Raw genomic sequence first — 27,111 nt, 5'->3', positions numbered from 1 at the left:
TTTTTTTTACCTAAACTGCATTTATATTTACTTCCCATTCACTAATCATAATTCTGACTCGCTCTGACATGGACAAAATAACATTTTAGAGGAATGAACACGAAATGTCGCCTACATTTAACAGGGGATAAACTACGAAACCAGGCTGAGAGTGAGAGAGGGGAAAAGAGAATGGTTCAACTCTATATCAATAATTCGCTTGCTCGTAGGGGTATTTAGCAGTGGGAGGAAATCGGAGGACCCGGAGAAAAACCACGAGGTTGGACAGTTGTCCCTACTCCTTGTCACGTACAGCCGGGGAATCGAAACCACGCCAGCTGACTCAATGACAGGCCTTATGATACAGTGCGCACGCGCTAACCAATCGGCCACACACCCCCACCCCCACCCGACCTGCTGAAAGAAATCAAAAATGTAATATTCTTGGTAAATAAAAGCCGCCTGTAATCTGGCAATAGTTCATCAATTCTGTCTGTAGTAACAAAGTTATTGAAAGTTTAAAAATTTCTACATAATATTAGGAGAAAAAAGTTGACTACATGGAACAAGTAATTCAGAATGTGATTTGAATAGCAAATGAATAAATTTATAATCAGAGTTTTAAAAATCAATCTTGTTAAAGAAAGTGGCGTTTTAAATGGCATCTTCTTTCTTCTCGTGTTTAAATGAGGCGAGTTAATTAGGTCCATTACCAAGGATTATGCTGGTTGTATGAGACTACATGTAAAGATCTGTTGTTAACGAATTTTGTGAAGCGTTGAAAGCCTGGGTAATGATTATGATACGTGACTCGAGCAGATTATTTCCACAAACACACAGATCGAATCGATGTACAAATTTATCTCTTCAATGTCAGGACTAAGCTCTGGGCCAAACAGACGGCAGTTTTGGCGCCAACTGTCTGTGTTTCGGTCATTTACCGCCAAAATATTCCACTGATCAGAAAATCAACGACCATAAAGATGTAATTAAACAGCCCAATGATCTGATCGTCTTTAAAGGGAGTGACCCATATAATGCACAAGAATCTTCAAAGTATTTCTTAAGTTTGAGTACAAGGAAAGTGCAGACTGATCTTAGCAACTGCGCGGTCCAATATGGATTGGGCTTCCTAGATTTACGATCTAATATGTGCTATGAAGTTGTATTTAAAATAAAACGACATTGATACTTATTACTTTATATTTTGACATGAAACTTGTTAAAATAATACCATACTTATAAAGAAGTCCTTCTTGCTTTCTGTTCTTCGAATTCTTACAACCCTAACGCGGGACTCCATGTGGCCATTATCAGTCATATAGATTCAATTCGTTGACCTCGAGCTAATCGGGGGGATCACGTGGCTAAGTGGGTAAGACGCTGGCTCGCTAGCCTGGAGGTCGGGTGTTCGATCCCTGCATTGGCCGAGAAAGTTCATCCAGATTTTCAGGCGTGGTTTCCCCTTGTCAGTGATGCAGGACGGAGGGCCTGACAAGGACAGCTGTCTAGTCGTTCAGATGGGACGAAAAACACTGTATGGTGTAAGCCTGTCTTCATTAGCCCAGTTTAGGAGCAGAACAGTAGGACGTTAAACCCCATTTCATTTCATTTCATTTCGAGCTAATCGTTTTGACGAGGCAAAAACTTTGAGACTAAATTTGTAGCGCAAGCGAAATATCACTGGAATCTAATGAAGAATCGACCTAAATATAGTTGTCCGGGTAAATCCTAGACCACACATTACATAAGTGACAATAGTAAATAAAAACAACCGTTGTTAGTCTCACAAAGGTCGAAGTATTTGGCTGTCATTACGTTAACCCCATTGATTTCCTATATTTTGGTTGCCGTTTGTGAGTCTATAGATACGTCTCATATTTGAAAGAACATTTATTGATGTAATGTTAAATGAAAACTTTTTTTTGTTCTTTGTTTTAAGCTAAACTGCGTTTTAAAATCGACGAAGCGGGGACAGTTGGGATTAGTCATTTATTTAATTCAGTCGTCTCACTTTAAATATTTTCTTGTAAAACAGCTTACTACAACACATGGCATGAATAACTCCTACTGTTAACTAGATACGCCATGATGATATCAACTCAATTACAACTCAATACTCTCTTTATGTCGAATAAAACTATTTCACTCTTTCATTGATTCATTCGCCACGAGGTTTCATTTTTCTTAAAATCAAGATTCTGTGAAAAGTGGCGCCATCTATCACTAAAACGTATGAATGATCCTGTGAAATATGAGAAAAATTTATAACGTTGTCTTGCCTGTAAAAGAACCCTTAATCAAAAAAGCAGGCAGAGATGCCACTGCCGATGAAGATTGGTTAAGTGTCTGTCCGATGGCATGCTTAATTCCTATGACAAATTTAGACCAACTTTCATTACCATACACATCTTTGTCACTGTCAAATGTTTAGTTCAGTGTGCATTAGCGGCTATTTGAAAAGTTTCTTTGTCACAGCAAGATTGTCCATATAAATTTATCTTTGAAGATATTCTATGTTCACCTCGCGATAGACAAACTTACCCTTTCTATTAACAGTTCATTGGCTCTCTTCTCAGCTGCGTCTATAAAACAAAATAATGTCACTTATTAATATACGTGCATATATGAAACAGAACAGGTCTATTGTTAAAAGACACATTGAACGCCACAGTACTCTATTTCAACACATACCAGTATAAAGAAACGAGTTAGAACAGAAAACGGTTTTAGTGATCTTTTCATAGCCCCAATCAAAAAGAAAGTACTAAAATCCGCATTGTATACTCTTAGAATTAGACCATAGGTTTTTTTTCTTTCTTTTCCGTTGTTATTTTGTACAGACTGTAGTCTAAGAACATCTATAAGACATTTGTGTTCAGTTGACCTGTTATGACCAATCTATCCCAGGGGCAAAAAAGGTTTTAACAAATTGCAGTTTCCATTATAATTAGAATGTTATACTTTATGCCTTTTTAAAATTGTTAAATATTTTCAGAATGTATAACAATTGAATGAAACCAAATATCACCACACACCCACTTTAACATTTTGAAGACGAAACGACTAGTACTCAGCGGGGGTAGTTATTTAAAGGTATTTCTGTCTGTTTAACATTAAAAGGTTAATAAGCTATCACCTATAATTACACTGTTACCTTATCTTTATCTTATATATACCTTTCAATAGACTAAAGGCCAACACACACTATCAGGATGCATACAGAACGCACGCTTTTATAATTGCGAGGGTTTTTTTTTGTTTATATATGACTACGATTATATTATTGATGAAACGAGGTATGTTTTAGTTTTCTATAAATTAATAGCGATGGCCTATAACACCTCCAAAGATACGGGCCATTAAAGGTCTAATATTCCAAATAAAGACTTCCAGACTCCACAGTCAATGACAAAAATCAAAGAGTATATTGATCCGAAGTATGCTATGGCAATCTGCAATTTATATAACGTAAATTGATTTTACGCCGTCATTTTGTATTCTCTTGTAAACGTCTGTTAACGACTGAAAGATAACCCATTTATATCCATGAACATCAAGGTCGGGATGGTATCTAATCTACCATGCCAAATTCTATTATAGTTTGCATTAAGAGCTTAGCCATGTATTTCTTTGATTTTATTCTTAATTGAAGTGTATGCATGAAAACTTACAAAATCCATTATTTCAAAATAAAATATTAATGAGCAGTGATTCATGTAACGAAGATTGGTTTAAACAGTATTTATTTCGAGAGTATTATGCTATATAAATGCATAAAAAATAGGACACAAAAACTGCTTCCTTCTAGTTTGGGTGTATAATATATGAACAATTTCAAATAATATATGATACAGACAAAAACTAATTACATTATTTTAGTTATGGTACAAATAAGTAGATAAGTAATTTGGAATAAATAAATAAAATAAAAAATAAATAAATAAAAAATAAAAAAAATAAATGAAAAAATATTTAAAAAAAAAAAAAAAAAAATAAATTCCTCACCCCAAGGTTGTAATTTGCGGAGTAAAACGTTTTGTATGTTTAATATATTTGTAAACAGTATTAAAAATAACGTCTGGAGATAGTTCGGCATTATCATAGAGTAGGCAAGTAATATTTTAAAATACATTGGTAATAAATGAATGGTATTATTACGCTGGAGTGTGTACTTTGGACAGTAGAGTAAAAAGTGTTCAGTGGTTTCAAGGTCGAGATCACAATCAAATCGAGGATTGTCATAATGTTATGGTATCTTAAAGATTGAATTAAAGTTTAAACCCCACAAGGATTTATATTGCACTGGGGGTAGGTTGGATGGGGATGTTGACATAACTATTCCACATAATCAGGACGTTAGGTTTCCATTGTCAGGAAATCCCAGTGTCCGAATAAAAGTTACCAAAATCGGGCTGTCGACAAGAATACTTCATGTCCGAATTATGTCCATTATACTGATAGATAGGATTTACCATAGTTGTTTCTCTATAATTATAGTATACAGATAATGAAGACGAGAGTTTTATTAACAAACCAGACAAATTCTTTTAGACAAGTTGTGTGATAAAATAATCAGATCGCCATTTCACACAGAGTTCAACCGATAAACAAAAGGTAAACAACAGATTCATTAACTGCTTTAAGCCAACAACTTCATGTAGTTGCATCTACGCGTCTCACTGAATACAGAAATATACCATATAACAAAAATCGCTATCCATGTTCACTGCGCATAACATACCCTACCAACAGCACGATCTTTGCTACTATCTAATTTAAAGTAGCCAAGTCTCTAACTCCATAGCATCCAAAGACTTCGACATTGAAAACATGAATTATTTGTCAATTTAAATCAACATTGATATTGTGATGTTACTGGGAAAAGACGGGCTTCTAATATCCAATATTTAAGATAAAATAAACATTTTACCATTGGTACACGAATCGTTTACGATAATATGTTTCAGCAGCATTTGTAACAAGGGACTCAAAGAATGAGGCTAGAAATATTCCACAAGTCATGTCAAACGGTGACGCCAGCAGATTCTTATCTGAAGGGCATGCACAATAAATACTTTCGGCGTTGACTGGAATGACCAGACGCTAGAGGTTGCCATTTGATTGAGACTCCTGACGTATTTCACCGAACATAACTGATTTGAAATTAGAGTATAAACAGAAAGGATTGAATGTAAATCAGTTTATATACATTCATATCACATTATTATTTGCGTTGCGACTCATTTGTGTCAATTTCTAGGTCCCAATAATTAGAGATTTAGTCCCTTTAAGATATGGACCTACAGTCAGTCCAAATCGCTATCCACTAAGACAAATGTATTACACAAGAATCGATTCTGGTAGTCACGAATAAAATCCAATGAACCTATTGGTCAAAGTAGACCAAATGCGATGGGCGTTCTGGGTAAATGCGGTACGAAATCCTACACTGATAAAAAGCGAAAGCCGGTGATTAAATAAACACCTACCTTTAACCATTTCTCTAAATTCTTTCATTAATTCTTCTTTGGTTATGGCAGCACCTGCTGGTCCCGGGGGTCCTGGTGGACCCGGGGGTCCCGGTGGACCTGATTGTGTGCGCTGAAATAGAAAAACAACTGTCAATGTTTTAAAAAAAATCTCGCTGTACAATCGTACTTTATATAAGTAACAATATAAAAGAAGATGTATCATATATTTTTAGATATAATTTTAGGTGTTGCTGTTCAAGAATAGTGACGTCATCAACATCACCAGATACGGTGTACCCAAGTTTAACAATGGCGATGGTAATTGGTCAGTTTTGTTGGAGTTTTTGGTATGTCAAAACAATTGTTAGCTCTGATTCCGTCCGTCTCTTTAATTTAGTGTAGTTTCTAGAAAGTTCCAATTAATTTTGGAATTCTCTAAGATGAAATAAAATCTAACTTGTTCATCTTTTTCTACCCCCTTTTGAAAAATTAGAATAAACAAATATTTGGGCAAATTTTGTTGAAAGAAACTTTTAAAGTGAAGGACAATTCTGGTCTTACCACTTGTTTCTGTTCATGTTAAAATCAAATTCTCTTCATTTTATCTTTGAGGCGAACATTACGAAATAGGAAACCCATCGTACTTTTGAAACGTTGTTGCCAGTTAAGTTTAATTGGACTACATTGTATTGTTATGTGTTAGTAGCAAACACCCTTACTATATTTATATGTCAAAGTTACCTTAGTATCAAAATTACCCCGCGTTACCTTAGAGCCCGCCAGAGATCGTCCCTTGTTCTTGCACTTTTTACGTGAATTACGTCTGTTGTCTCTATCTGAATGTCGAACGAACTGAAACCAGCTACCTTTGGGATCCATGGAGGGCCTCGTTACCGATTCCTGGAACAAAGTTAAAACATTACAATTAATAAGATGGCGGTAATACACAAATCCAAAATACAATTATTTGCTTAGAGCATTTAAATTAAAGTTTATCTTGGAAATGTGTATCTAAGTGTCCTATCTATGTTGTTTTCCAATTTACAGGACTCAAGTTTATCTTAACATCTGAACCGTTTTATTACCGTGTCATGTTCGTATTTGTGTACCGTGAACAGCCAATAAAAATGCTGAACTTCCAATCACACCAAGACATCGACCAATGGTCTATTTATAAACTCATCGAATTCTCGTACATAACACAGCCTGAATAGATCTTTATTTTTTCTATTTAAATATTTGTCTAGTCTGCATTTTATAGAGATGTAACTATGTGTATATTCCTATTACTTTTCTGTTCTATTCGAAAGTCATGATTACAAGATTGTGATTGGTTAATACTATTCTTATCCAAGCCCCTCGTAATTGGCTATGAGTCGGTTGAAGATAAACACGTACAGGGTATCATTAGATTGTACTGTAGGATAAAAGTTATCAACATAAAAACGAAACAGAAATAAGAGCACATTCTGATTTTCAAACCCCCACAATAATTGTATAATTTATAAGAATAGAATTAATTACTTTTTGATTGTTGATTGAATGATACATTTTATCGGGGAATCGTTTAAGGACGAATTGGCGGTAGTGAGAAGTGAATGTTATCATGGGTATGATGTATTACTGTAGCCTGTCTGTCAATAAGGAACCACTGAAGGAAATATTTTATAATGATCTGACTACTATACGATCTGTGATATGTTATCAGTTAGAAACAGATTCCAGTAAATCAAGACGGGCTATAAAACTTACAACACAAATCGATGAACCTCTTCAGGAGCAATCTTGTATGTCTTTAAATTCAGACTTACGACCAAGAAACTCTTTTTTTTCATACAAAGATGAGCTGTTACATAGTTTATTAAAGATGCAACATGTCAAGTTAATGAAGTCTTTACGACCATAAGCAACCAAAGGTTCTTTTATTTCAAAACATTTTGGTCGAAACAATATCTAAATCGATCAATTATAACTTATGTTATGGCCATTAAGTTTCTATTGTCACATAATTCTGTCATTTTCTTCTATGCCAGCCAATTCCTCATACAAGTTTATAAAGAGTGGTAACAACAAAAATTGTTGACGTAAAGACCGACGACGGAAATGGGTGATTACAGTATATATCCACGTTAATTGTGGGCGTATAAAAATGACAGAACTTGGATTTCAGAAGCCGAAGCAGTTGGATAGATCGTAACCCCGGACCACTGATTATTTTAGGACAGTACATAATTATTATAATCTTTGCATTGAAATAGTAGGCTTGTCTGCAGTTGATGTATTACTGAACATGTCTGAAAAGAAACACCTTCAGATTAAGATGAAATGAAGTAAATCACCGAAAGTAAGCGGAACGAATTCTGGGTATAATTTTAATCCGACTTCGATCTCCAAGCTTTAAAAAGGTATTACCCTTCGCCACCTACATGTATGCGCCTGTAAATTAATGGTACTTCTTAATATTTCAATATCGCCTTTAAGCTAAATAAAACCATACGCTTAGTGATTATGTTAATAAATTTGTGTTAAGGCAATGTATTCACCGATTTAATATCGTTTTACTGCTGTTAATATAAAAGAGTCGCTCAGAAATATCTTTATATCGATAATTATAGGTACACGGAATATCAATAAAGACCAAATTTAGAACGCTTTATTCCAATATTTGCATTGGCTTAAGGCCCCATCAAATAAAGCATTTTATTGACGAGATATCAGAGTTTAGCTCAGCAGATTATCAGTGACAAGAACTATTTCTACTATATTTAAAAAAATGGCGACAATTTTTCCAACCGGACAGTTGTCCTTTGTTGAATTTTGGACATGTTCGATTATAGTATCGGCTGGGATTTAAGATTGTACAATTTTTTTATCTCCTTGCCGAGGCAACAAACAACCGCCAAAATAAACAAAAGATATTTTATTCTAAAGTCAGTCTTTCTCTTTGTCCCTTCTAGGGGATACTTTAATTATAGAAAGGAAAATGTCATAAACTTTAAAAACCGTCAACTTTTAAAGAATTTACAAATGTCAAGCGGGTTACTAGTAAATTAAAATTTGTTTCAAACAATATTAAAATATCACATTTTAGCAAGTGGTGGGCGGTCGAAGTCCTCGACCTACAGTATAGGTCTTTTGTAGGTAACAATTGAAAGTGAAAATGTAAATTGTGGAGTTGGGTGGCCAAGTGATCTAAATACGAAGTCCAGTTGGCGAATCCAACAAAATCAAAACAGATTATGGGCCACGGTGGTTCAGTGAGTATGGCGCTGGCTTACAAGCGACGGGTTCGATCCCGTGCTCCTGGATTTTCAAGGGTGGTCTCCCCTTGTCAGTGTCGCAGGACGGGGGTCTGGCACAAACAGTCTAGTCGTTCGGGTGGGACCAAAATCCGGGGTTCCATCTATACTTTGGCGTGTACATAAAAAAACCCTTGATATTTGGAATTCGAAATAAGGGACATATCTGAGCGGGACTGCGTAGGGTCGAGTGGTCTAACGTGAGCGCATTTGACCATAAGGTATGTCATTGACTTAACGGGTGTGGTTTCGGTCCCAAGGTTGGATGTGGCTACCCAACCTCGTGGGTTTTCTTTGAGTCCTCCGCCTCTGGTTTCCAAAGACTGCTAAGCCCCCTAGCACAAGCTGTTAGTCATAACTTAGTCCCGAACTGACCTAGGTTTTGTTGAGTGGACGTAAAACGCCATTTCTCTCCTTCAGTCGACACATGTACAGTAAGCCAAACAAATGAAACCATAAAAACAGTAACAAACCAACTTTCGCTTAGTTCTTCCAAACAGAAATTAAATCATATAGAGATTGTCTCACCACTATCCCAGGCAACATATCAGATCACCGCATTCAATACTTTGTTTTTCCTATATCCGAGAGGTCGAGCCCCTTTAATATTTGTTTACCCTTGATAGGTATTTTATTCAAGGTAAAAGTCTAGTAGGTTCTAGAGAGTGAATTAAGAATGCAAGGAAATGGTAGTCTCGGGCGTCCAATAAAGGTGAATAGGCTATAACGCGTTTCTTTGAAGACAAGTGGAGGAACTCTATTTAAAATACATACATCAACAAGTGTTTATATATAGCGGCGCCATGATTGACTTTAATGTCAATGTTAGATGGAATTCTTTACTTTCTACCTATCTGCAAGCACCCTTAACAATAATAGATTAAAACTACCTACATAAAATTTGCATGGAAGCAGTCCACTAAGTTGTTTCCAGAAATATCCCTAAACGTTTAATAATTAATTCTCATTCGTTAACGCTAATGGCGTCCAGATGAAATTCTTAACTTCTTTTTGATCAAGGTATAATTTATGACCAAATCTCCATTCCAGTATGCCAGAAGGGGCTACGATTTGTGATCGTTATTGTTAACTCTGTTGCAAGTTAGATGTAATTCTGTACTTAATACCTACATACATCTGTTATTCACTGGACAACCAAGAGGTTTGAATCAGCAAGCTATAGTTAGTAATCATGGACAAAACAACCTGTCTACCAATGGAGTTTTAGGATTATGATGAGATGAGCGTCTCTATTGAAAGGGGAAAGAAAATGGCGGATTTGGGAAAGAGGTGCAGTAGATTTTAACGTGAGTTCTCACCCCTTTAAATAATTGTATACTTGCAATCGAACCCACCCGTCCCTTTTAAGAACATAAACACGTCTTCACTATCACAAATGTGTGAACATGTCTAATTAACTTGAGTCACAAATTATTTGTTGTTATTTTCACCTAATCGTACATTTATAGGTGACGAGTCTCACTATTCACAGTTTATAGTAAAATTAGCCGAGTATTTAATGTAAAAAAGTCCAGGTATGTGTTACAAGGAGAATTAGGCCCAGTTAAAATCTCGTTCTTATCAACATCGCTTGTAAACCAGGCTTCATCAACCGACTAATAAAGTGGATAAGTGAAATAGTTGAGCTATCTTAAATAGCTAATAAACCACCAGGGGTCTATGCCAAATGGCGCGAAGCGGTATTTCAAGCCGCCAACTTAGCTATCCTTTTATTTATCTTATTGACAAATTACCCTACTCAAAACCAACTGAGAATTCAAAAGACCATGCTTAGGTATGTTTCGTATTATCTGGAATGACAAAATTCAATTTGACGTCATTTCCTGCTGTGACGAGACGCCGCCTAGACGGCGGACGCGTTATGGCGTCATTTTTAAAGGGAGGCAATTAAAACAGCGTGTTTGGTTAAACCAACAAATTTCTAAGACAAGACAAATTGTGGAAACCACATCCACCACATTCCAAAAGCTCGCGCTATACTGTGCGTAATTAAGTATCATCCGGGCTGCAGAAAAACAATGAATTAAGTTTGATCTACATTTATTATAAACACTGTACCGCCCCAGCATCCATTAGAGATTAAGTTATACGGGATTATCGAGATTAGATGTGTACGAATGGTATATTATTCTGCTTTTCATATTTCGAATTCCAACTGGCCAGTGCTTTTTTTTTTTAAGTGCACGCAAATGTTTAAACGGTACCTTGGTCTCCGTCCTGCAGCATACACAAGGTTAAACCACGGCGGAAAATCCGAGGAACTTTCTCGGTCAACACAGGAAAATGAACCCGGGACCTCCCTGTATGATTAAGAAGTGGCTTTATTTAACGCCCTCTTAAGAAATATCACCGCATTTTGGTACTCAACTTTTAAGTATCTTGACATGAAAGTGTTTTAAAAAGAATTTTTAATGTAGATATAATCTTGTTGATAATAAAAGGCCTATATTCATCAAAACGCAGTTAATGAAATGAATTATGACATAAAAGTCTTGATAGCTCGTGTAGTTAGATAAAGCGTGTATCACGACGCCAATCCTATACACGGAGTTTTTTTTCGGTATCTTTTTTTTTATTTGAAGTCTTCTTAAAATCCTACAGATATAAAGATATTATCTATATGACCTCCAGTCTATTATTAAGTAACTTGACTTTTTTCCTGATTTTTCTCTTAAAGTCAAGACACGTTGTCTCTACATCGCTAAGGATGTGTTTTGTGTTTACCTAAAACATCTTAACATTAGATGGTGAAAATTTTATTCGATTCGAATCATACCCCTTTAACTAATGATACCATTACTTCTCCGTCACCTCTTGTATCTAATATGATACCGTTACCTCTCGCATCTAATATGACACCGTTATCTCTTGTATTCAAGATGATATCGTTATCTCTTCGTTACCTCGTATTTAACATGACACTGTTACCTCTCGTATTTAATATGATACTGCTACCCCTCGTATTTAACATGATACAATTGCCTCTTCTATTTAATATACTATTATCTACCGTATTTAACATGATACCCTTACCTATCGTATTTAATATACCATTACCTATCATATTTAATATGATACTGTTTTATATGATACACTCGTATTTAACATGACACAATTGCCTCTTCTATTTAATATACCATATCTACTGTACTTAACATGATACCGTTACCTTCGTATTTAATATACCTTTACTTATCGTATTTAATATGATACCAAGTGTCTACATCCAAAAGTTTTCACGAACGAGTTCGTCTGCCGCCGTGGGGGAAGCCCCCAAGAACTGTTGACGTAGCATGCAAAAAGGGAATCACATCGTTATCGTTCTCGACCTCGGAGTGCATCTGAACCTCTCGATTACCATTCGTATTTGATATGATACCACTCGTATTTATGATCGTATGATATCTTCACCTCTCGTATCTAATATGATTTTACCCCGCGTATCTAATAAGATACCGTTACCTTTCCCATTTAATATAACACCGTTATCTCTCATATGCCGTTACCTCTCGTTATATCTAATATGATGCCGCTATTTAAAATCGAAAATTTCGCATATAATATGATATCGTTTTTTAATATGATACCTCTCGTATCTAATATCGTATGTAGATGCCGGTCTTTCAAACCACTTTCTTTTTCTAATCTTAAAAAAAGATTTTTCCTTTAACGAAAATGTTATTTGTTGTCTTTCTTTTGTCTTTAATGTCTATACAAAATTTCAAAGTAACAAAATGCACTTTACAAGAATAAGGATTTATTTTTGCGTCTGTATTGAAAGACCATCGAGTACTGTTGACATTAAAACAATAGCTTTACAACTTTCTTTTCCTTTTAAAGATGTTTGCTTGGTGTTGAAATATTGGTGAGTTGATGTTGTCAGGTAAAAGGGAGGATCGCTTCTTCCAGAATATCTATTGTTCTATGAAACCGTCTTCTGTTGTTAAAAAATCAGGGCGGAGTAGAATCTTAGAAAGTTAAAAGTCATCTGAGTACAGTCGATGGCGGCGTGGATGCGATGTATGTTGTATACGTAGTAAATGTGAGTGCCTATGTACTACATAATAAGAACGTAAACATAATACATCTACGTATTTACAGACAATACTATAAATATTGTGCCGGACATCTTAAGCAATATGGGAAGAAGTTAATCCCTGTTAATTTTGAAAACTCGTCTAAGGGTCCCAGTCATCATTCATCTTTCAGAACTATTTTAAATAGCTCGATTGCCAATATTTGTTTTTATATTCTCCCTGAGTGGAATAAGATAAATTTACAAACACGGCTCCCAACCTATTCTCGTAACGTCAGTTGTAACACCAAAGCAGCTGACATATCTATATAGTACCTTTGATGGGGCGGAAATCGAGATTCTATGTTCAAAGATGGATAATGCACGATGAAGATCCCTTGAAAGTTGAAAGTCAATGATGGTATATATAACGAAGATTATACATAAGTAATACACAAATGATCAGCTCTGGATCGTAAAAAGGAAGTGCCATGTGAAATTTCACAATTCACAATGCTTTCGGTCGAGCCAGCAGAAATGACCATATGGCCAGACGATCGACGCATGAATCCAGGTAACTAGTTTATTGTGACGACTCCAACACATAGTTTTACATATAATGTGTCATATTAACGTATATTTAGTTTATATATAATCGTAATCCTACACCGCAACCTTGGTGCGAAATATAAGTTTATTGTAATTCGGGCACTCGACCGACTATTTGTTAATCGTAGCTACACACCAGGGGAGAAATAGTGTACCACCAGAAGTCCTGTAATACGAGACTGGAGTAGTAATGGCGCCTGTGCCATACTCACGATAATCAAAATCAAATATTTTTTTTAATTTTCGAGACTCTGCTCAAGGTCTAATGACATGATCTAGTCAACTTGGCACTGGAATAGCTCGTCCTTGTCACTGGTACAGTAAAATAATACACTAAACCCGATTTCAGCCTATTTACAACAAGATTCCTCAAATCAGAAGTGGTAACAGGTGTTCTAGAAACATGTAATCCGTTTATATTAATTGCAATGGCCTATTATTAGTTGAAGCCAACCTATGCATCAATGACAGTAGTTACAGATTAATTAATCTGTGTAACGAGGCTGTATACCAAATAAATGGGTATTCTCTAAAAATAATAACTTTTCTTCCCAGTGACGACAAAGACTCAACGTATCAGATATATATCGCAATATCTACTCATGGAAACATGTCATATTAATTATGGTGACGAGTACTTCACTTTCTGTATACATTTAACAACTATTTGTAATACTGCCATATTTATCTTATCCAGCAATTTCTAGAAACCAAACTTACAATAGTTTACATAACTTTAAATTAGCTTACTTAAAGATACATTATGGGAGATGAGATAAAGAGCTGGCAGTTCTCAATATAATAGTTAAAATCTAGATAATGTAAAGGCAATTTGCTGAAAATTTCAATCAACTTGATTCACTATGAACCGAGAATTAATCGATTGCAATTTCGGCCTAGCCTCGATCATCATTACTAAAGTCTGTACAATAAAAAACATAGTCTCGATCATCCATTTCATGATTAAATTATGAATGGAAGTCGAGCAGCAAATGAGATCATAATCCAGTAAATATCACAGGCTAGCAATGCCATCGAGAGTTGGTCATGATCTACATCAGTTAATTAATGTCTAATTAATAATTAAGATAACATTTCAGACCCAAAGAAAGACCTGCTATTGGCAGATTTAGCTCTTGCATAATATATGTTTAATTAGAGATATATAATCATTAAAATGATGATATACTCCCAGAATATTGACATCTGATACCGTGACATACACGATAAAAGTCTGTGCTTCCCTGGGACACAAATTAGAATAGTCAATAAGTGTAAGCCTCGTTGAGTTATTTACGAAATTCGTCGTATGTCGCCTTTCTGATTGTTTCAACAATTCGTTTGTCCTATTACTGCTGACAGCTTACTCGAGATTCGAGATAACCGACACCAATAGACAGAACAAACTGATTTACCTTGATAATAAATACAGACGGGATAAACATCAATTTGACAGTTGTTAAAAAGAGAATTAATATCTGCTTTGTCAGTGTTTGATTAAGGTATAAGTTTTAGCAGCAGCATGCCCGGGGATCTACGAAAGTATGAGTGTCTGTGCATATTATGCGAGAAAAAGGTGATTTCACTTGTGAATGCCTCAACAAACTAGTTCGTAGTTCGTCTAATACCAAACATAATATTTACATGTCTCAATACTAATCATATAGACCGCGCCCCAATACTAATCATATATCCATGTTCCAATAGTAATCATATGACCACGTCCAAATACTGATCATATAGACCACATCCCAGTACTAATCTGATAGACCATGCCTCAATACTACTAATAATAATAACAGATTTATATAGCGCAAGATTACACTAAAGTTTCTAATGCGCTTCCAATTAACCAACACTATGAAAGAACTAAATGTTGAATAGGTGTGTTTTTAACTCGCGTTTGAATTGGTCAATACAGACCATGTTATTGTTATCATTCGAAGACATAATATACCATGTCTCAATACTAATCATATAGACAATGTCCCAATACTGATCATGTAGAGAATATCCCAATACTGATCATATAGACAATGTCCCAATACTAATCATATAGACAACGTCCCAATACTAATCATATAGGCGGTTTCCCAAGATTAATCCAAATAACACTCGTATTTGAATGTGGGTTGTGTTATCATCTAGTTATCCATACAACAGAGTAGATTGTGCTACAACGAACTAGGCCACTATATATTGCCCACAATTTTAATATCAAATAATATAACACTTTATTTTGACCTATAAATCAAAGAGGTTCTAATTCTGTAACATGTTTACATTTTTCACAAGTTCTTAATTTGCGGAAATCACAGAAAACATTGATAACCTGTTAAAGGCTGATGTGTTTTACAGAATTATACAAATTCCATGTTCACATATACATGTACATGTTATTATTATATATATTTATAGAATATTGACATTTCTTAGTTGCACATACCGAAACCAAACACTGGCCAACAATATCATACTGTTTATATATTGACAGAATTTCAAATTAAACCCAAGAAACGGCAACAATTATATTTTATATAAACACACCCTGTTTACATTAAAGGGTCATTATGGGAGATTAGATAAAGAGCTGGCAGTTCTCGCTATGATAGTTAAAAAAATAGATAACGTACAGAGAATATGCTGAAAATTTCAGTCAAATTGCTCCACTCTGGACCGAGATATAAGCTTTTGAATTTTAGGATAGCCTCGAACATCATTACTAAAGTCACTACGATAAAACTAAAGTCTCGATTATCCACCTTGACGTTAATCATCCATCACAAAATGTATTCAAATCCAGTAAACATCGCAGGCTAGCGATGGCATCGAGAGTTGATTATTGTCTAATTAAAGATACATTATGGGAGATAAGATAAAGAGATGGCAGTTCTCGCTATAATAGTTAAAAACTGGATAGTGTAAAGGTAATTTGCTGAAAATTTCAGTCGAATTGATCCACTATGAGCCGAGAACGAAGCGGGTGAAATTTTCGCATAGTCTCGGTCATCATTACTAAAATCATTAATATGAACAGCATAGTCTCGATTATCCACTGTTTTGATTTAATTATCAATGACCGTTAAGCGGCATATGGGAATCTAATCCAGCCAACATCGTAGGCCAGCCTTGACATCGAGAGTTTATTATGGTCTGGATAAGTTAATTAATGTCTAATTGATAATTTAGATAACATTTCAGGCCTAAAGAAAGACTTGTATAAAGCAGATTTTGCTCGTGCATAATGCATGTTTAATAATTTAGATACCATTTCAGACCTAAAGAAAAACCTGCAATAGGCAGATTTAGCTCTTGCATAATGCATGTTTAATACAACATCCAAATAATTTTTAGATTCCCTGTTTTAACGAATTACTGGTTAGCTTATGACATTATATTATTGTCGATGCGTGATCAGTTTTCATATTTGCAAATGGATTAAACGTTAAACTTGTCCAACATTCACTTATCAACAATCTATACGAATGTGAACATTCCCTGTTGGGTTTTAATAAAAAATATTTAAAAAAAACCCGAAAGATGGTATTTATCGTTCACTCAACACACACTAGGTCATATCGGGACCAACAACGATCCCTTCATGCGACCCCGTGTTCGAAATGACAAATTTCATGATCTAAAGCGCATGTGTTAGACCACTTACCCACCACACCCATTCTTCTAAAGGGGATATGTCGTATCATGTCCGAGCTTCTTTTAATATTTGCTGATAACTAAATTAGAATGCTGAGAAGCATTTCAACAAATCGGCATAACGTGTTGGTTGTTGAGCTATAGTGCTAGCTCATTCAGATTCTGATTATTAATTATGCTGGTACCATATAATAAGGGGGGTTGGTTGGCCGAATGGTTAGCACGTGCGCGCCGTATCAAAAGGCCTGTCATTGAGTCAATTGTCGTGGTTTCGAATCCCCGGTTGTACGTGACAAGGAGTAGGGTCGCCTGTCCAACCTCGTGGATTTTGTCCGTGTCCTCCGGTTTCCCCCCACTGCTAAAGACCCCTACGCGCAAGCGAATTATTGAAATAAAATCATATGTTAGTCCCGAAATGACCTAGTTTTTGTCGAGTGGACGTTAACCCCCATCTCTCTCTCTCTCTCTCTCTCTCTCTCTCTCTCTCTCTCTCTCTCTCACCATATAATAAAGAAGTGACATGGAGTGTTGTAGAAAGTATAAGCGTATTCTATGGATTAGGGTGATAGACGGCTGTCGCTTAATTACACAAACATTTCTTATTATAACATAATATATTAATTCACCCCGTTTAACTACACATCCAATTTACCAGTTCAACATCAATTAATTTCTCCATAAATCCATGCAATAATAATAAAAATAGTTCTAATATAGGAACACACCCAATGTCTTCAGTTGAATAGTGGCTAATTATTTTATTTCACAACCCGGGGAGGCTCAACTAGTTTGTTGTTTCACTTTTTTCTCGGCTCATATACATGGTGTCTGAGTCTATGATCATCGGCAGTATGTCTGCAGTAATAATTAAAATATATTTAGAGAAATTTATGCCGCTGCGAATCTCTGAAAATAACCACATTATATTTAAGTTAGGGTAATTACAAGACCAAAGTATTTTCAGGTCTTTTTCATCTGGCTTTCATAAATATTGCCTGCTAATAATAATTTTGATATTCTATTTTTGTATAATTGGGTCCCCACCCAGGACACAGGTCAAAGATGTTATCTGTTTTCATTAACATAGTTAATTGTTTTATTTAAAAGTTATCTCTACTGGTAATTCCCTTCAGCTTGGGGTCCTGAAACTGAAGTCCAGTCCCTCGATATTTAGCTTTATTGGCAGTGATGTGCATTATGTATTACTGTGCCAGGCAGTGTATGCTTAAGCTATTTAGCCATTTCTCAATTAAGGCTGAGAAGGTGGATGTGTCCAGTGCTTCGAATAAGACAAAAACCGATGTCATGTCCACAATTAGTTTTTAACGCTAAATTTCTCCCCAAAAATTTGAATTCAAAGAGGATTAGGCGAAAACACTGCAAACTGCTCCCCATCAGATCGTTCACCAAACCGTAGAACTTACTATTCTGTTTTTTTCATTGGGATTTTCATCTACCTTAAAGATACATTATGGGAGATTCGATAACGAGTTGGTAGTTCTCACTATTATAGTTAAAAACTAGATAATGTAAAGGCAATTTGCTGAAAATTTCATTCAAACTGATCCACTATGAACCGAGAACTAAGCGATTGGAATTTCCGACTAGCCTCGATCATCATTACTAAAGTCAGTACGATAAACAGCATAGTCTCGATTATCCATTTAATCGTTAAATCGTGAAGGAAAGTTATGCAGTAAATCGCAGGCTAGCGATGCCATCTAGAGTTGATTATGGTCTGGATAGGTTAATTAATGTCTAATTAAAAATTTAGATAACATTTCAGGCCTAAAGAAAGACCTGCAATAGACAGATTTAGCTCTTGCATAATGTATGTTTAAGATATTTCCGTGTCTATAATAATCTTGCAACTAGAAACTTCACAAATGATTCCGGGGCAAAAACTTTGTGTGAAGATATAGTAGATTGATTTGTCACTGTCCGTTTTACTCATATGAGTTCATCTGGGTTCAGTGTTGCGTGTTTGTTAGTGAAAAGCTTTAATTTATTCGGACATTTGGCTGTGTAACAATTACCTATTTAGTCTATTCCAAGACCCGTTTCTCTGTTTCAGTCTAAGCGGATTATAGATATAAGGCTTATTTGTGATTATGGATTGTCTGCGACATCACCCTGCCTGCAAGTGAACGTAAAACTTCTCATAATTGGTGTTTGTAGTCTGTAATTCAGTCGGAGCATGGATCAGTATCAAGTGTTTAATTTCCTACTGGATGTCAATCTCTATCAATTCACTGAATTTCGAAATCTTAAGCTATAAGAAACAATTCGGTCTATTTAGGGACCAATACAATATTATACTACTGTTAGACAGTGGCGTGCAGAGGTTTGGTGATACCCGGGGCCAATTCATTGCATGTATGCCCTAAGACTCAAGAATAGGGTTTAAAACACGTGATGTCACTTCTCAGTCCTTTATTTGGGAAGTTCACGCAACTTGAGAATTTTTACTGTGGTTTTGTAGGAGTAAAACTGGTGTATCTACTATCTGGTGTGTGTATTAAAAGGATAGGGCATACAAAACTGATACCACGTCTCCTTGTCACGTACAACCGGGGAGTCGACTGGCGTGGTTTCGAATCCCCGGTTGTACGTGACAAGGAGAAGGGTCGCCTGACCAACCTCGTGGGTTTTCTCCGAGTCCTCCGGTTTCCTCCCACTGCTAAAGACCCCTATGCGCAAGCGAATTATTGAAATAAAATTAAACCATATGTTAGTCCCGAAATGACCTAGTTTGTTTCGAGTGGACGTTAAACCCCATCTCTCTCTCTCTCTCTCTCTCTCTCTCTCTGATACCACTTCTCGATCATTCACAAACCTAACAATTTTGTTGTGGTTTATTTACTATCTGTTGTGTGTACTGAAATGGGTTAAGTTAAACCTGTAATTTACACCTTTTATCAGGTGAAGTACATACGTGTACACGTTGATTGGTGATAGCATCATAGACCCCAGGTAGATAACGGGCGACTAGAAGATCTGCCGCCATTTACTTTTATTTTAATCTGACTCGAGGCGTCTGATATCCAGACACACCGACAGGTAAATACTGATAATTCCCTGCTACATGTAAACACGGTGATATATATCATAGGTTAATCTATATATTGACGTGTAATGACCAATACACTTACAGGTAACTATGGTATATCATCTTATATACCATAGTAAACTGTTTATATTTCACACTTACACCTTTATAACTCACACTTCTTATCGTATATCTACCATCCATTAACATTGATGATTTTACAGACAGTTGGATTATCGCATAATTGCACTGAGAAATTTGTCTCGTGTTTTGGAAGAAGCTGTTCTTTAAGGATGCCTTCAATTACTAGATTATGTATTGATAAGTAATATTCTGTGTTTCGACAGACTTTAACTAAAGAAAGTTCATAATTTAGGCTAATTTACACTGACAAGGTTTCTGTGACAATGTCGCGTTCACACTAAGAAAGTGTTCGATGGACGGTTAGTAATGGTGGAAAGCTCTTTCTGATAAGTAATATGATAAGGTCTATCTGATTAGTAAATGAAAAGTTCTATCTGATTAGTAATGTGATGATCTCTATACGATTAGTAATGTGACAGGCTCCCTATGATAAGTAACGGGACAAGCTCTACACGATTTGTAACGTGGAAAGCAGTTTATGATTAGTAATGTGAAAGCTATATACGATTAGTAATGTTTAACGCCCATTCGACACAAAGTAGATTAATTTGGGGCTAAAATGGTTCAATTATATTTCAATAATTCGCCGGGGTGTAGGGGTCTTTAGCAGTGGGATGAAACCGGAGCACCCGGAGAAAACCTACCAGGTAGGACAGGCGACACTACTCCTTACCGTGTGCACGCGGGTAATCGAAACCATGCCACTTGACTCAATGGCAGAGCCTATCATGCAACGCGCACGCGTTAACCATTTGCCCCCCCCCACCCAGTAATGTGACAAGCTCTGTATGATTAGTATTGTGACAAGCTCTATACGTTAAATTCTCATTTAATTTAATGTCATTAAAGATACATTCCCGCGCACAAACTGGGTGATTTAATGGTATATATGGACTAAAAACATATTCAAACTAATTAATTTGTCCTAACTTTGCTTCAAATCCTTCTCAAACATTGTAATTGCGAAGGAATGCCCTGTTATAAAAATTCGATCAAACCAGGTCATGTTTACGTCACGTGACTTACCTCTCTTGGAAGTCAGAGGAGAATTCATTGCATACATAAGTCGATGTTGTTTTTAATCGCTTACTATTTATTACAAATATCGAATCCTAATTAAATTCTCGGATTATCCACTACCCGCGGTTTTTTTCCGTCATTTTTATCTCAGAATATGTTGTACGTCTAACTCTTCATAAAGTTTATCAACTTGTACATCAAGCGCGCAATTTTCGCGTGTGACCTTTGACACACGCGTGCAGAAATTCCTAATCGTCGGGCTGTCGATTAGGGGAACCCTTACATTTTTGTCCTGTATACGCTCCATGAGTGTTTTTCGGGGAATCCAGTATTTTTCTAGTAAGATTGGATATCTCACTTTCCATATATACCAAAATTACCATACTTTTATTGGAAATAACCACCCGATAAATACTTTTCTGGGAACCCATCTTTAAGCCAAAACTAATTATATTTTCGTTTTCAGTTACACCAACCCAAGCGTCCGTACAGTCCTAACAACTGGACACCATTTTCAACGTTCCGGAAGTTCTTAGGACTAAATAGATACTAAAAAAATATTACATATCAGTTTAAAATTTTATATATCTGGTGATGAAACATTTATTAGACATTACGATATGTTACATCTAAAGTTATCATTATTATTCATTAATAGCATGTGAGATAACCAATGTCTTTTTTATAAATACGATTTAACAGCCATTTATTACTTAAATAAGAGGAGCATCATTGATTTAGGTCAAAATAAAGTGTTGAAATGGGTTACTGCAAGAAATGATAGGGCAAGCTCTGTGCAAAAGAATTTTCGCTAATTCAAGCGTGTTTTTTGTTTACTTAAAGAAACATTAGCTCGCATACAAAGTAAATAAATTTATTTACCGTTATAAGATATCCTATTTTGAATAAATATATATTACTCGCCTAATTATCGAAAATCCATGCACTGATTGATATCCTTGATAATTACAGACATTTGTCTATATTTCCAAATATCTTGGAAGATTTGTTTCCAAATATGCGTGTTTGAACATCCTGATGATATTATAGAATCAAGGGACACCAAATTGAAAAATATAATGTTTACCCCTCATCGAAACCTTCAAAATGCTACGGTATTTTTAAGTTATCGAATTGTGAACACAAAATTAGCGTATCCTTTTAAAACAAAATCAAAGAGATGGAGTCTCCTTTTAGCACATTGTTGATGACATGGACTATGCTAATGTTCATTACATGACACCATGACCTTAACATCATTTTGAATTCAACTAAATGAAAAGAACTTTAAAATGTTTGAAAGGAGCAAAACCTTTTCGACTTTGATCAAAATAACGGGTTGAAAAGGGTTGATAGTAAGCACTTTGCGATTAAATTGTCGTTGCGTAAGATAAAGTGGAAGTTCCATAAATGGCTAGCTATGTCGACAGTAAAACACAAAATCGGCCATATCTCAACACTGGCTTTGTCCAAAGACGTAAATTTTTAACTAAGACAGATTGTCAATTTACAAAACAATCATTAAAATCAAGTTAAATCGATAATTTCATTTTTGATCCAACATAAATCTGTATACCTCAATTGCAGATATAGTGTGAACGATGATTTCAAAAGCGGAAGTTAATTGGAAATATCCTTGGAGAGCATGACCACCTTAAGTGTCATAGACGCACACTGGACAGATCGGGTCAAATTGATCGATGGCTTTTATAACAACGAATGTTAATATTTATTTCTTTGATTATACTGATACTTAAACGATAAATCCATCCTTTGTGTGTTTTTTTTTTGCAGATCATTATTATACCATTTTACCGTTTTTTAAAGACAAAAATAGACCCCCCCCCCCCCTCCACACACACACGCACACACACACTCACCATACTTCGTCACATACAGCAATTGCCCCTTACGGACAGTGTAAGTAATGCATTCCTACCGGTAGCAACTATGCAATCGTCAACCCAGAAAGAGTCTCGGTAACACAATTCATTTCAATCGCAGAAAAGGTTGATAACTTTTCAAAAGCTGATGTGTTTTACAGAATTATAAAAATGCCAGGCTCACATAGAATATTATTTACATGTTATTATTATTTATAGATGATTAATATGTCTTAGTTGCACATACCGAAACCAAACACTGGCCAACGATATCATACTATATTCACAGGAATAAATATACACAATTATACTTTATATACATTACTGAAATGAAATGAAATGAAATGAAATGGAGTTTAACGTCCTACTGTTATGCTCCTAACCTGGGCTAATGAAGACGGGCATACGCCATACAGTGTGCTATGAGGGAAATTTTGCCCGGACAGCGGCACTACGGCCTACTCTTATATCAAATTCCAACTGCCAAGGGATCTTTTACGTGCACGCCAATGTGTACACGGGACCTCGGTTTTTCGTCCCATCCGAACGACTAGACAGCTTTCCTTGTCAGCCCCTCCGTCCTGCATCACTGACAAGGGAGAAAAAACGCCGGAAAATCTGGATGAACTTTCTCGGCCAATGCAGGGATCGAACACCCGACCTCCAGGCTAGCGAGCTAGCGTCTTACCCACTTAGCCACGTGATCCCCTATATACATTACTACAACATCTCCACAATTTTATGAACTTCGGCGGAGCGTGTTTCCTTAATGTCTATGAATGATCAGTTTTATATATTTACCAATGGATTAAGGGGGGGGGGGTGGATGGCTAAATGGTCAGCGTGTGCGCGTTGTATCAACTGGCGTGGTTTCGATTCCCCGATTGTACGTGACAGGGAGTTGGGTCGCCTGTCCAACCTCGTGGGTTTTCTCCGGGTCCTCCGGTTTCCTCCCACTGCTAAGGGCCCCTACGCGCAAGCGAATTATAAGAATGAAATTGAACCATATGATAGTCCCGAAATGACCTAGTTTGTGTCGAGTGGACGTTACACCCCATTTCTCCCTATCTCTCCATAGACTAAATAATTGTAAGTTGCACTCGACACTAACCAGGTCATTACAGGACCATCACGTGGTATAATTTTAGTTGATAATACGCTTGCAGCTAGGAGATGGGAGGGGTAGGTCTGGGTAGGTTCTCTTCCCCTGGGTTCGAAAATGTTTGAAAGATAGAGGTCTCTAGCGTCATTTTGTCATTTTCTGGGGTAACTGGGGATCACTTTGCTAATACACTGAGATTTAACACAACAAACAATTATGACATACCAAATGCATGTACTACAGGCCCGGGCTAAGTCCCGATTACCTGCCGGGGCTGGATACCCTGACGGTACAGAGAACCCCAAATGGAACAAAGACGATCTGGGGCTCGAAGGCCCGGGCAGGTTCACCTATTTTACGAGAGAAAAAAATGTTCTGAACGAAAGTCCCGCACGGAACAAGGACGAGCTGGGGCCCGACGGCCCGGGCAGATAGCCTATAGTTTTTAATTCACCTATTTTAGGAGAAAAAAAATGTTCTGACAGAATCCGATTCTAATCCTACACACGCCGCTAAGTACTCACATTCTTTTACTTTACGATCAACCTATTTTACGAGAAAAAAAAATGTTCTGAACGAAAGTCCCGCACGGAACAAGGACGAGCTGGGGCCCGACGGCCCGGGCAGATAGCCTATAGTTTTTAATTCACCTATTTTAGGAGAAAAAAAATGTTCTGACAGAATCCGATTCTAATCCTACACACGCCGCTAAGTACTCACATTCTTTTACTTTACGATCAAGTAACAGTGTACTTATCTTTTTAAAGTTATACCAACATTATTTTAAAAAAAAAGCATTACTCCGCCCCCACCACCCGCCTACCCCCAGGCTCCGGGCCACGGAAAAGTGTCCCAGCTGGCCCTGCCCCCTCTCACGGGCCCTGTGTACTTTAGAAGTATGAGGAAACCGGATTATCCACAAAAAAAAAACACAACGGTAGGTTGGCGACAAACCCCAGGATCTAGCCTTTAACAACAGGCTTTATGATCGCAGAATATAAGTCCAATTCGTTTAACACCATAAACAAGCAAACATAATTCTGGTCCAAAAATAATATTCAAATGGATCGGTTCTAACTTAGTCAAAGTTATGACCATTTAAAGTATACATTGGCTTCTATTTGACACCGTTATCATCATATGTACGTCTTAGATAAACAAAGTAATAACAATTCTGCTTAATTGTATAATGTTAACAATCCTTAAAGCAAAACAGTACATATTTTTGACGCAGCTTTGTCTTTCTTTAAAAATAAAGCACCCGCAAATAAGTCATCCCATTGAATGTTGGTATTTATGTAACTTAGATAAAACAACTGCACAAGAAATGAAGAGACGGAAAAACGATAAAGGAATACAGCTGATAACATTCTGGGAAATAATCAGTATTTAATTTGATTGATCTGGTGTGTTAGTGATTTAACATTTTCTATTGGATTATTGTTGTTTTCTTTCGAAAGATTAAGAAAAAGTCGCTATTTTTTTTTACTAATATCCGTTTAATGTTTTGGTTTACTGTATTGACAGCTAAACACAATATCAGCAATATCGGAACATTTACTTCATCTATAGAGACGTACAATTCGAAACAAAAACAGGTTGTCCACAAATCAAGTCAACATATAAAATCCAATGTTTTCGACGCATAATATCAAACTCGTTTTACAAGTTTAAGATTAAATATCTGATTCACGAATATACAAAACTCAATTAAAAAAGACTTACCACTTCCTCATTTGTACTTAGATTAGAATAATCATCTATCTGCAAATTGTCATCTTCATCTTCAGTAATATATCGATTCTTTAAACACAAAATACCACGCTGACAAACAATAAATAAACAAAAACACACAATAACAAATGTCCACGCACTTGAACTTGCCATTTTTAGCCTACAAGTTTGTGTTGTTCCCTTTTAATCCAAGAAATATTCCAAGAAAATAGAACTGCAGCACTTTAGAGTTCGTCGACATTTTGACAGCTGTCTCGCTTGGCAGTACATGTATTCAGATTGTCGTCTGCTAGTAGCCAGCGTCAGCACACAATCATTGAGTTCTAATTGGAAGAAAAATCCCGGGTTGTGATTCGTTATTGGTTAATAGTATCGGAGAAAGTTTTGACGTCAATTATCGGATTAACAGGAATAATAATGCTGTCCATATGGAAAGAGAGTGATTATAAAAATATGCGATTTTTAGTTTCGTATTGATATCTCAATGTTTTAGCCCGACTATAGATCTATGGCCTATATACGTACACTACACATAGAATTATTTAGTATGCTTTCTCGCGCCCTACACGCGCTCACAACCCTTCATCAAATAATCACGTGGCGATTTCAGGTAAATAGCGGTTTATAATCAGACGTGAAAAGTCTAATAAATATAACCCCGATTATCAGACGACAGGGGTAATCTCGTGCTATTGTAAGTCTATAATTGAATCATTGTTTAAGAGAAATTGAATGTCAACACACGTGGTTACATCACACTGTTTATTAGGATAGTTTACCCTTCACGTATATTCGTTAAGTTCGTGTCCGCATAACGTATAAATCCGTGTGTTTGATTTACCAGTTTCCGGCATTAAGCTGACTATTGTTGTGTGATCCTGCACCTAATAAATTAATCTTTTCGTTTCGCTTTCTGTTTTAGCTCTGCCTACACTACAGGAATATCTAACCATTTCCTTATTAGTTACCTGTTAATTGATTGGTCAAATATAATCTTTTCCGAATCAAGAAATCTCAAATCAGGTCCTTTACAATAATTCCGCATTAATTAATAGTATAATCACGCCATTACAGAATTGTCTTGTGAAATGGAGAGATACACCGATACCTACTAAATGAAGTGGGAAT

The 27,111-nt window shown here is 36.1% G+C and overlaps 1 protein-coding gene across 2 annotated transcripts in view; it reads right to left on the bottom strand.

Moving 5' to 3' along the window:
• Window positions 1-26,469, bottom strand: part of LOC126827960 (adipolin) — a 39,386-nt gene extending 12,917 nt beyond the window's left edge. Inside the window, exons 1-4 of one of the 2 annotated variants that reach the window (XM_050557541.2) lie at window positions 25,975-26,469; window positions 6,195-6,353; window positions 5,472-5,583; window positions 2,524-2,564 (exon numbers count right to left, since the gene is read on the bottom strand). In XM_050557541.2, coding sequence (XP_050413498.1) covers window positions 2,524-2,564; window positions 5,472-5,583; window positions 6,195-6,353; window positions 25,975-26,136 — 474 coding nt within the window. In that variant the 5' untranslated portion in view covers window positions 26,137-26,469. The remainder of the gene's footprint in view (window positions 1-2,523; window positions 2,565-5,471; window positions 5,584-6,194; window positions 6,354-25,974) is intronic. The other variant, XM_050557542.2, reaches the window with a different exon arrangement.
• Window positions 26,470-27,111: the final 642 nt, after the last annotated feature.

This window comes from Patella vulgata, chromosome 7, assembly GCF_932274485.2.
Source record: "Patella vulgata chromosome 7, xgPatVulg1.2, whole genome shotgun sequence".
Classification (NCBI taxonomy): Eukaryota; Metazoa; Mollusca; class Gastropoda; family Patellidae; genus Patella; species Patella vulgata.
The sequence above is the reverse complement of the archived record's forward strand: the minus strand, read 5'-3'. Positions and strand labels throughout refer to the sequence as shown.